General features: G+C 35.6%; 2 protein-coding genes and 1 long non-coding RNA gene across 3 annotated transcripts; 2 read left to right on the top strand and 1 right to left on the bottom strand.

Annotated features, from left to right (window-relative positions):
* LOC106326883 lies at nucleotides 1-1,324 on the top strand. Its single transcript, XR_001267346.1, has 3 exons — nucleotides 1-322; nucleotides 397-606; nucleotides 689-1,324. It is a non-coding gene; the product is annotated as an uncharacterized LOC106326883 (long non-coding RNA).
* A 3,742-nt stretch (nucleotides 1,325-5,066) lies between these two features.
* LOC106326911 (beta-glucosidase BoGH3B-like) lies at nucleotides 5,067-9,231 on the top strand. Its single transcript, XM_013764870.1, has 10 exons — nucleotides 5,067-5,295; nucleotides 5,645-5,882; nucleotides 5,957-6,161; nucleotides 6,252-6,342; nucleotides 6,417-6,559; nucleotides 7,140-7,383; nucleotides 7,468-7,572; nucleotides 7,659-7,841; nucleotides 8,274-8,481; nucleotides 8,564-9,231. The coding sequence occupies exons 2-10, from the start codon at nucleotides 5,660-5,662 to the stop codon at nucleotides 9,046-9,048; spliced, it is 1,887 nt and encodes a 628-aa protein (XP_013620324.1). The 5' UTR covers nucleotides 5,067-5,295; nucleotides 5,645-5,659; the 3' UTR covers nucleotides 9,049-9,231.
* On the bottom strand, nucleotides 9,183-9,879 carry LOC106326912. Its single transcript, XM_013764871.1, has 2 exons — nucleotides 9,547-9,879; nucleotides 9,183-9,394 (listed from the first exon to the last, which is right to left on the bottom strand). Exons 1-2 carry the CDS (start codon nucleotides 9,855-9,857, stop codon nucleotides 9,292-9,294), a joined length of 414 nt encoding a protein of 137 aa, XP_013620325.1. The 5' UTR covers nucleotides 9,858-9,879; the 3' UTR covers nucleotides 9,183-9,291.
* Nucleotides 9,880-9,948: the final 69 nt, after the last annotated feature.

Genomic DNA, 9,948 nt, shown 5'->3' with positions numbered 1-9,948 from the left:
TCGAAATCAACTTTGACTGCGATTCATCTTCATCTTCCTCGATTCCCAGCCGTTTTTTTTTTTCTTCAAGTTTTCATTCTTCAACGCCTCCTACCCACCACCAACTCTCATAAGGGCCATGATTTACTCCACCATTGAAAACGCATGCATCAGTTTCAAACTTACAATAGTTTCCCTTCTTTTCAAAGCATATATATTTCGTTGCGATCGTGACTCCTATTTCGCATTGAGAAACAAAAACCCCGAAATCTATGGCAAACGAACCGTCGATATCAACCGGAAGGAACCGATGGCGCTTATCATTCTGCTTACCGAAGAGCAGGTATGCTATCAACTACAAAATTCAATTATTTTACGGCAGGGGACACTCTGATGTTGTCTTCTTTCGAACCCTAGATCGAAAAGATTTTACAGGTAGGAAGTTAAGAAAACGATGACTTAGTGGAGAAGAAACCTTCTCTCTCTCAATGGGCATCTTTCTTCAGATAATGGTATTATCAGTACCCTCTGCAAGAGAAGGTGAAACCTTTCTCTCAGCGATTTAAAGTGCAATGTAGTCTAATGGAATATGCTCTCAATGATGAAATCTCAGTGGAGAGAGAAAAGGTATGTCAATATTTTGATCTTGCGTTTGATTAATTTGTTTTTTCTTATATTCCTTAATGGTTCAAGTTGGATTTTCTGGTAGGGGAGGAAGATGAAAAGGAAGCGCATCTTATCTCATAAGAAGAAGCTAGCGAGGGAGACTGAGAAAGATGTGCTAAATAATTTTAACACTAAAAGTTAGAAGAAACCTTTGATCGTTGTGTTATATGACTTTACTCTCTCTTTTTTTCGTAGTGGTTCTCCCATTCAAATATATCTGGCTGGCTACTTGAGGCAAAACAATTTTAACTTTTTATTTTCCTTTCAAATTACAGGTTTTTGTTCTTGGACAGGTAATAATAATAATATCTTCATCGGGTCTCTTGAAAAACCTTTTGATACCTTCCAATATGGTGAAAGCTTGCTTCTTTTTATTTAGGTGATACCAAAGAATGAAAAAGAAGAATAATATTTTTATTCACGTGGAGTTGCCTTAGGATGGTACTTTTTCACTTGCAAGTTCAATAATATGATTTAATGATGCTTTTATTCATTTTTTCTTTCAAAGATCTTACTTTGAGGTGTCAGATAGTAACCAAAGAAGAAGATAGTCTTCCTCCTGCGACAGAGCCTCATGATCTTAATCTCCTTCACTTTCGACTCTTATTGTGGAGCTTGAGATTATTCAAAGCTTATAATTAAATCGTAGAATCATCCTCTATCTCTCCCGTTTAGTATATCATTCTTTACTTACGGTCTTCCATGAGTGCATGGATGTTGAGCTCTTCCCTTCAACACAACCTGAAGAAAATGATGTAAAGTTGAAAGCATTTCTAATGAAATTGCTATGGTTTTGGATTTACATGCCTCTCTTTTGTGATTAATTGTTTCATCTCTTTCAGTTCAATATGTTACCACAGTTACTCTTTTGCTTTACTTTCTATGATATGTTAGACTTTGAAACAGATATAATTGCTTGCTGGTTCATTTAAGTACTCCAAATTGTTGCACTGTTGATTTTGTAACTGTTACTGCTTAGTGCTTATCTATTCGGTTATGGAATTTCGCAAATGTCAAAAAAAAAATTCATCGAGCATACTAAGCGAATCACTAGCAATTTACTATAAAAAATTAGTACCAATTTTGGTTAGGTTATGAAGCGGATGCTAATTTAAAATCCTAGAAACTTGAATGACTCATACATTATTATTCTAGATATTATATTATAATCGCTAAACTTTTAAACCTAGACAGTCTTTAAGTTAGTTAAATACATATAATTTCCCTTCTAAAATTACACATTACTAAAATATTAAATTTTATATATTTAGTAATTTACAGTATAGAAATTATCAATAAAAATGTGGATGCAGAAATTTAGAGTTAAAATCAATATGAGGGAACATATTTTCAAAGCAGATATAAATATTATCAACACATAATAAAAAGTAAAAATAAATAAAATTGTGATCAATGAAGAGTTAATCGAAAATTTATGACCATATAACTATAATTTTCCTGATTTTAAGAATGTGATCAGTGGTATAGTCAAAATATTTCTTTGTATGCTTGAGTATATAATAGATGTTATAGTTGCTTACAAGTAATTGAAATATTAGGATAATTATAAGATTCCAAGATATCATGTTGGTCATAAGCAGTGATTCCAACATATACAAAGATTTACATTAATTAACTATATAAAATATATTTTAAAAACTAATCAACACAAAGTAGTAAAATTAGCACTGCTGATCACAATACCATTAAAAACATTATTTCAAATTTTTTATAGAAACTTTCAAAGTTTCAAATAAAAATGAAAAAAATCAAAAAATCACATCATATAAGATCGAAAGAAGCAACGACAGAAAAGAGTAAACTACAAAAATTACACTACTCCCCTTTTCATAAATTGTAAACATATTTTATGATATCAAAAGATATGCGGTATAAAGAAAAAAAACAATTATCTTCTAAATTTATTGAAAGAAACAATGCAAATAGTAATAGAACAATTTAGTTAAAACTGGTTAAAATACAATAAATAAATATTTATGCAAAATAAATATAAGTCCAAGCAAAACAATTTTTATACGAATAAAAATAATAATCAAAAATCTGATATACAAACTAACTAGTAATAATAATTGAACTATATTATTAAATGAAACACAATGTATATTAAATATTTAGTGTGATGAATAAAATTACACCAACTTTAGTGTAACAATATTCACTTTACACCAAATTTGGTGGGATGATGTAAATTTTAGTGTCCTATTGGAAAAGAACTTGTGTTTTGGTGTTTGATTATAGTTGGCCTTAGTTAAGGCTATTACAACTTAGTGTTTTTTTGCTGTCTCTATTAATAAAAAACGAGAAGGACAAACTCCCATAACAAAAACAAAACAAAGCTGTACATTACGATAGAATTAAAAGCTTTAAAACTTTTGAAAAACCCGAAAGAACAAGAATGCTTTGAACGTGAAGATGATTCATACAAAAATTAAAGATCCCAATAAGTTAGTGTAATCAGGAACACCATTAAACCTTATCAGCCCACTAAAGATTGTGTATAGGTTAGACCCATATGGAATTATTATGTCCACCAAAGGATGGGACATGTACACACTAGCTAATGCTGGACACTATCACATTACCCGCTATCTTATCTGTTACTTCATCTTATATGTTGAAGAAAACTCACATTGAAAAGTCAAACATCTTATTCATCTTATTATTCTGTGTTATTATAAAGAGAATAAAAAAAAGGAAGAGATGACAATGAAATAGAAGACGTTAGAACTTCGAATAAGAGATCTGTAAAGCAAAATGTGACCGTTTGGAGTATATGTAAACGTGCTTTTGCCGTTTGGACCTCCAAAAAAGCATCTTTGCACGATTTGCCATATGATTCATGTCTGCTCTTAGCCTTAATAGTCCTTTTCCCTTTTTCATTTTCTTATTACATTGGCTCCCTTCTTCTAATTTAAATAGTAGCAATGTAAACTCTTACATAATATGTGAAGGACCAACCTATATGGATATTACCTTTTTTCTTCTATATGGATATTACTTATTTACCGATATAAACTAGTTTGACTATTTTGGGAGTATGCAACGCTCGTTGGACATGCATAAAAAAGAAAAGAACACCACATTAAACATCTCGACCAAAATTCAGAGGCAACTATCTCAGCAACACTAAGATTGTTTTTGATATAAAGAATCAGAAAATAACGAGTTTACGTCTTGCTCGTAGCCAATTACTGGACGAATACACATAAAAGACAAATAACCTGAATAAATGGAAGAATAATTCTTTTTAATATAATGTTTAATTTCCCATGTTATACTTTGTAGTATAGCGCATCAACGTCAACGCTCTTGTAATGGAAAGATATGTTGTAAATTATTCAGATAAACCAATAATAAGTATTAGAAAACATAATCCCTCTTTTTCAAATCAATTATTTTTCAATAAATATCATTAATTCAGTCTTGTTGTGTTTTTTAAAACTCATTCCGTTTCATTTTAGTTGTCATTTTAGGTTTATGCACACAGATTAAGAACATATTTAATTTTGTATATTTTCAAAATAAAAACATCATTACATAAACATCTAACCATATTTCAACTAACAGAAAAATAAACTGCAAAATATTATTAATAAAATTTGCATTGAAAACATAAAACGACACTTAAAATGAAACAAAATTTTAACTTCAAGACGACAACTAATATGAAACGGAGGGAGTAATAGTTTCTCAGGCTTAACTGCAATTTTTCATATGAAGAAGACGACTTAGGTAACGTTGATTGATCTTTGACCAAAAAAAAAAAAAAAAAAAAAGGTAACGTTGATTAAGTTATGGGAACATAATTGGCTATCAATACGAAAATAATGATACGTACTTTTCTTTGAATTCAGTGTGCCCACTATTCGTGCCGAACTTTAAGGCTCGTGAGAGTGGATAAATTTATTTTCACTCTTTTCTATTATCTTAAGAAACCTAAATTTGTAATATGATACTAGCAAATTTGCAAAAAAAAATATATACATTTGATACGTGATTGACCTAGTTGTCGATTAAAAGTTAGTAGAATTATTAATATTCCATCATAAGCATAAAATATTGTAGCCAATAGTTAAAGCAAAAACTAGCAATGTCCGATTTTCATTTTGGAGCAGCCAATGCCAATAATTTATAACAAAAAACTAAATTGCTAAAAACTCCATCATTCGTTTTTCTTTTTAAATGTGAAAGCATTTTAGGCTATTATCTAATTCTTTTTCTATTGTTAAACAATTTGTTTAGTAGAAAGCTTCTTTTTTTTTGTCAACTTATTAGAAAGCTTATTCTTAATGACAAAAACTAAAAAAAAAATCTGTAAAATACTCTGTTATAGTATACATTTTCTTTTTCCCACTTAAAAATGTTAAGAAAAAACAAAAATGGGAGAAGTTACGTGGGAAAAGGAGGTCGACTTTTCAGCATTATTAAAACACGAAGAAGAAGCAGCAGGCCAGCATCATCACACTTCTCAAGATCTCACTCACTCTCTCACACACACTATCGTTTCCTAGAGAGGAAAGAGAGAGAGAGAGATCATTCAACAGTTCCATTATAAAATACCCTCTTCAAGTGAAAGCAGCAAAAGTATCATCATCTCCTATCTCTCTCCCTGCTCCCATTCCCAAGACTGTAAGTTTCTTCTCCAATCGTAAAATCTTATTCCTTTCTTCTTCTTCTTCTAGTATTGATTTCAAATACCTTCCTCTGTTTCTCTACCTACACCAACAAAGATACTTACTTGACTCTGTTTCCACTTCTTCTTGTTTTTTTTTTCTCAAACTTAAAGATCTAATTTTTCCACAAAAACAACCCAAAGATTTGATTTTTCCAGCTCGTTGCCGTGAATACTTTCTTAAAATACATCAAAGTTTTCAGATTTACAAATAGTTTTTTGTTTCTTGTTCCCTCTAGCTTTGACCCATTGTCTTTGATGTACAATGGAACAGTTCCTTTAACTCTTAGATCTGATTCTCTGCAGTTGTGTTGAAGAAAGATGGGGACTTTGAGTAAGGCTCTATGTCTTCTGCTTCTCTACTGTGTCTCGGCCTCTGCTGCTGCTACTGGAGGTTATCTCAAGTACAAGGACCCAAAGCAGCCATTAGGTGCAAGAATCAGGGACCTCATGAACCGCATGACTCTCCAAGAGAAGATTGGTCAGATGGTTCAGATCGAACGCACCGTCGCCACACCTCAAGTCATGAAGAAGTACTTCATCGGTAAGAAAAGATTATCTAACGACCTGCCTCTGTTAAAAGTGTTCGATCTATTGTGTCTGACACTGTAAGTGTAGGGAGTGTGTTGAGCGGTGGAGGAAGTGTGCCTTCTCCAAAGGCCACGCCTGCAACTTGGGTCAACATGGTCAATGAGATTCAAAAGGCTTCTCTTTCGACACGCCTTGGGATCCCTATGATCTATGGGATTGATGCTGTTCACGGTCACAACAACGTCTATGGCGCTACCATTTTCCCTCACAATGTAGGCCTTGGAGTCACCAGGCAAGGCCCCCCTAAACTGTTTTGTTACTTGTAAGGCTTTATGAAGAGCCTAATCTTATGTTTGTGTGTGTGTTTTGACTAATCTTGTAGAGATCCTAACCTTCTTAAGAGGATTGGGGCAGCAACGGCTCTTGAAGTTAGAGCTACTGGAATCCCATATGCCTTTGCTCCCTGCATTGCAGTAAGTATAACAAAGCTTTCAAGTAGTCTGATTAAGAGGCATGTATGCTTAGTGTTTTTTTTGTGCTTTGACAGGTTTGTAGGGATCCGAGATGGGGAAGATGCTACGAGAGCTATAGTGAGGATTACAGAATCGTTCAGCAGATGACTGAGATTATACCCGGGTTGCAAGGTGACCTTCCTACCAAGCGAAGAGGTGTTCCCTTTGTCGGTGGCAAGTAAGCATCCTTTCCCTGTAATTAAATCATCTGCTATATGTTTTTTTTAGTATTAGCAATGAAAAGTGAACATATCCTGTCTGAATCTGCAATTCAAGGCCCTAAAACGTTCTTTGTTATATGTTAATTATCTTTCATTTTCGACTAGATTTGGTTATGATATGAGTTGCGCAGCTTCTGTATTATTTGATTTGATTTGAGTTGCTCACGCGTGGTGTTATTTAGAACATGGTGGTGGTCCTTGAGTGTTAAATGCTTCTGGATAAGAGATGAGTTAGTGTGGTGATTATTCATTTTTGCAAGTGCAAAGCCTGCCTGGCAATAAATGATTGGCCAACCCATGTGCTGTGTTTCAACTCTTATCTATAGTATGGTCTTAAAGAGTCACAGTTTGAATTTGCTGCCACTGTAGGACCAGTGTGTGAAGCATCTAAACAGTCACTGTCCCACTTTATTTATATCCCATGAAAACTATTAGTATATTGTTTTGGCTTAGATTCATTTTAGTATTAGCTTAATTAATGCATTAGTGTGTGACATGAACACATTGATTTATCTAAAATGCTTGCGACTGTTACAGATCAAAGGTCGCTGCATGTGCTAAGCATTTTGTGGGAGATGGAGGTACAGTGAGAGGGATAGATGAGAACAACACGGTGACTGACAAGAACGGGCTGTTCGGAATCCACATGCCTGGATATTACAACGCTGTAAACAAGGGTGTTGCAACGGTTATGGTGTCTTACTCTGCCTTGAACGGTTTGAGAATGCATGCTAACAAGGAACTAGTCACTGGTTTCCTCAAGAACAAGTTGAAGTTCAGAGTAAGACATGATTCATCATCATGTGGATGCACATGGCTGTTCTTTTGGGTCCTTAAAAGCTCTTCTTTGTTTTTCCTTTTGCAGGGTTTTGTCATCTCTGATTGGCAGGGGATTGATAGGATCACGAATCCACCACATCTTAACTATTCATCCTCTCTTTACGCGGGAATCAGCGCTGGAATTGACATGGTTGGTTCTAGGAAGTGATTTTAACCTTACATGTTTTGGTATGCGCTCCATAGTTTACTTGATTTGGCTTGTGTTCTCTGATGCAGATTATGGTGCCATACAACTACACAGAGTTCATAGATGAAATCAACAGTCAGATAAAGAAGAAGCTGATCCCAATGAGCAGGATTGATGATGCCGTGAAGAGAATCTTAAGGGTTAAATTCACAATGGGACTCTTTGAGGAGCCACTGGCTGATCTCAGCTTTGCCAACCAGCTTGGTAGCAAGGTATGTTGTTTAGTTTATCATCTGTTACACATCATAGTAATCTTTAGGCCTGCGGGTTCTGGTAGTTCACCAAAATCTTGCCGAATTGAACCGGAAAAAGTTCAGTTTGGTTTTACCAAAAATAACCGAAGTTTTTGGTTTGGATAATATTTCGGTTTAAAATACGTTTAAATTTGGGTACTTTGGGTTAGTTCGGTTTAAAATTATAGTTAATCCGGTTGGAAAGGTTAACAATATTTTTTTTTGGAAAAATCAAACTAACTGGTTACCAAACCGAGAACCGAAGTTTTCTATAAACCTGCCGAATTGAACCAAATTCGTAACCGAACTAACCGAAAATTTTGGTTCGGTTCAAAACCGCATGCATAGTAATTGTCATAAAAAATCATCAGTATGGAACTGAACAAAACATTTCTACAATTTTTTTGACAGGAACATAGGGAGCTAGCTCGTGAAGCCGTGAGGAAGTCTCTAGTGCTGCTGAAGAACGGCAAGAAGAAGGGAGATAAACCAGTGCTTCCTCTGCCTAAGAAGACAGGAAAGATCCTTGTGGCTGGAACACACGCTGATAACTTGGGAAACCAATGCGGTGGCTGGACCATCACGTGGCAAGGACTTAACGGCAACGACCTCACCGTCGGTATGTTTTACTCTTAAACTTTATCTTCTCCCTCTTCATGTTACACAACTTGATCCTGAGTTTGGTTTTAACAATGCAACAGGAACAACGATCCTCACCGCTGTGAAGAACACAGTGGCTCCAACCACACAAGTCGTCTACAACGCAAACCCCGACGCAAACTTCGTGAAGTCTGGTAAATTTGACTACGCTATCGTGGTTGTCGGCGAGCCGCCGTATGCTGAGATGTTTGGTGACAGTACGAACCTAACCATAAGTGAACCGGGTCCGAGCACGATAGGGAACGTGTGTGGATCGGTGAAGTGTGTGGTGGTTGTGGTCTCTGGCCGTCCTGTGGTGATGCAGCCTTATGTCTCGAAGATTGATGCTCTTGTGGCAGCTTGGCTTCCGGGAACGGAAGGTCAAGGAGTGGCTGATGCTTTGTTTGGTGATTATGGGTTTACTGGAAAGTTGGCCAGGACTTGGTTTAAGTCGGTTAAGCAGCTGCCGATGAACGTTGGCGATAAGTATTACGACCCGTTGTACCCGTTTGGTTACGGGTTGACCACAAAACCGAACAAGTTGTAGACTTGTCTTGGTTCGGAGGAAATAAGTTTACTTTTTGAGCAAACAAAAGAGAGATATTAAAGGACCCAACGAAATAATTTCGGTGAGCAGTTTTTTTTTTGGGTTTGCACTCGTTAAGGTTGAGGTTGTGTATGAGACTAGTGTGTTATAAGCATCCATGATTTGAACCAGCCTCTTTTGTTACATGACTAGTGCCCTTATTGAATCTGAAATTTATTACATGGCATTATCGCAATCACCAGCTCACTCTTCAAGCTCTAAAGCTTTGAAATATTTACCATCTAAAAGATACGTTCCAATGGAAAGTCGAACTGCCCACAAGTCCTTAGGTTTTCTCGACACTATTCTGCAAAAATAGAAATCAAAACAGTGATTAAATCCGTAAAAGAAAAAGTACGCAAGAACGTAAACTCTATTTGCCTTAATTACTAAGAAAACATGGTTTAGTCTGAGATTTGTCCTAAGATTAGAAAATGGATTTTGGAAGAAGAAGATGACCTTCCAACATCGCCAGGCTTGACCAAGCCAGCGTTAGCTCTAAGACAAGGCATTGAAGCAGCTGTTTTTATAACTTTGGGGGCTTCCACGATGATTATTGGTGATCCCACTTGAAGCTTTGATTTTTGTGGAGGTTCTTTGGCGGTCTCACAGCATCTGACAGTGACTCGTGGCGTGATAGATCCACTGTACCATACCCCTGACTGCATCTTGGAGAAGTTAGTTAAAGAAGCAAAGGATAAAGCCATGGAAGAAGCAAGTGTGAGCTTCTGGTTTGTAGTATGAGTGGATAAGTAGACTTTTGGAGTCATTGCTTGTAAGCCAATGGTCTCAGTGTTGGTACCAATCTTCGGTTTTGTCTTGGTTAACACTTCGGTTTATCTAAGTTCCAATACTCTCCAT

The sequence above is a fragment of the Brassica oleracea genome, chromosome C2 (genome assembly GCF_000695525.1).
Source record: "Brassica oleracea var. oleracea cultivar TO1000 chromosome C2, BOL, whole genome shotgun sequence".
Lineage (NCBI taxonomy): Eukaryota > Viridiplantae > Streptophyta > Magnoliopsida > Brassicales > Brassicaceae > Brassica > Brassica oleracea.
Note: the sequence above shows the minus strand (reverse complement) of the source record. Positions and strands in the feature narration are given on the sequence as shown.

Bases quoted from the DNA above. Each gene is read 5' to 3' on its own strand.
- LOC106326911 (XM_013764870.1), top strand. From the start codon at position 5,660: ATGGGGACTTTGAGTAAGGCTCTATGTCTTCTGCTTCTCTACTGTGTC. The intron at 5,883-5,956 runs GTAAGAAAAGAT...CTGTAAGTGTAG, and splicing joins CATGAAGAAGTACTTCATCG to GGAGTGTGTTGAGCGGTGGA. The intron at 6,162-6,251 runs GCAAGGCCCCCC...CTAATCTTGTAG, and splicing joins GTAGGCCTTGGAGTCACCAG to AGATCCTAACCTTCTTAAGA.
- LOC106326912 (XM_013764871.1), bottom strand. From the start codon at position 9,857: ATGACTCCAAAAGTCTACTTATCCACTCATACTACAAACCAGAAGCTC. The intron at 9,395-9,546 runs GTCATCTTCTTC...CTATTTTTGCAG, and splicing joins AAGCCTGGCGATGTTGGAAG to AATAGTGTCGAGAAAACCTA.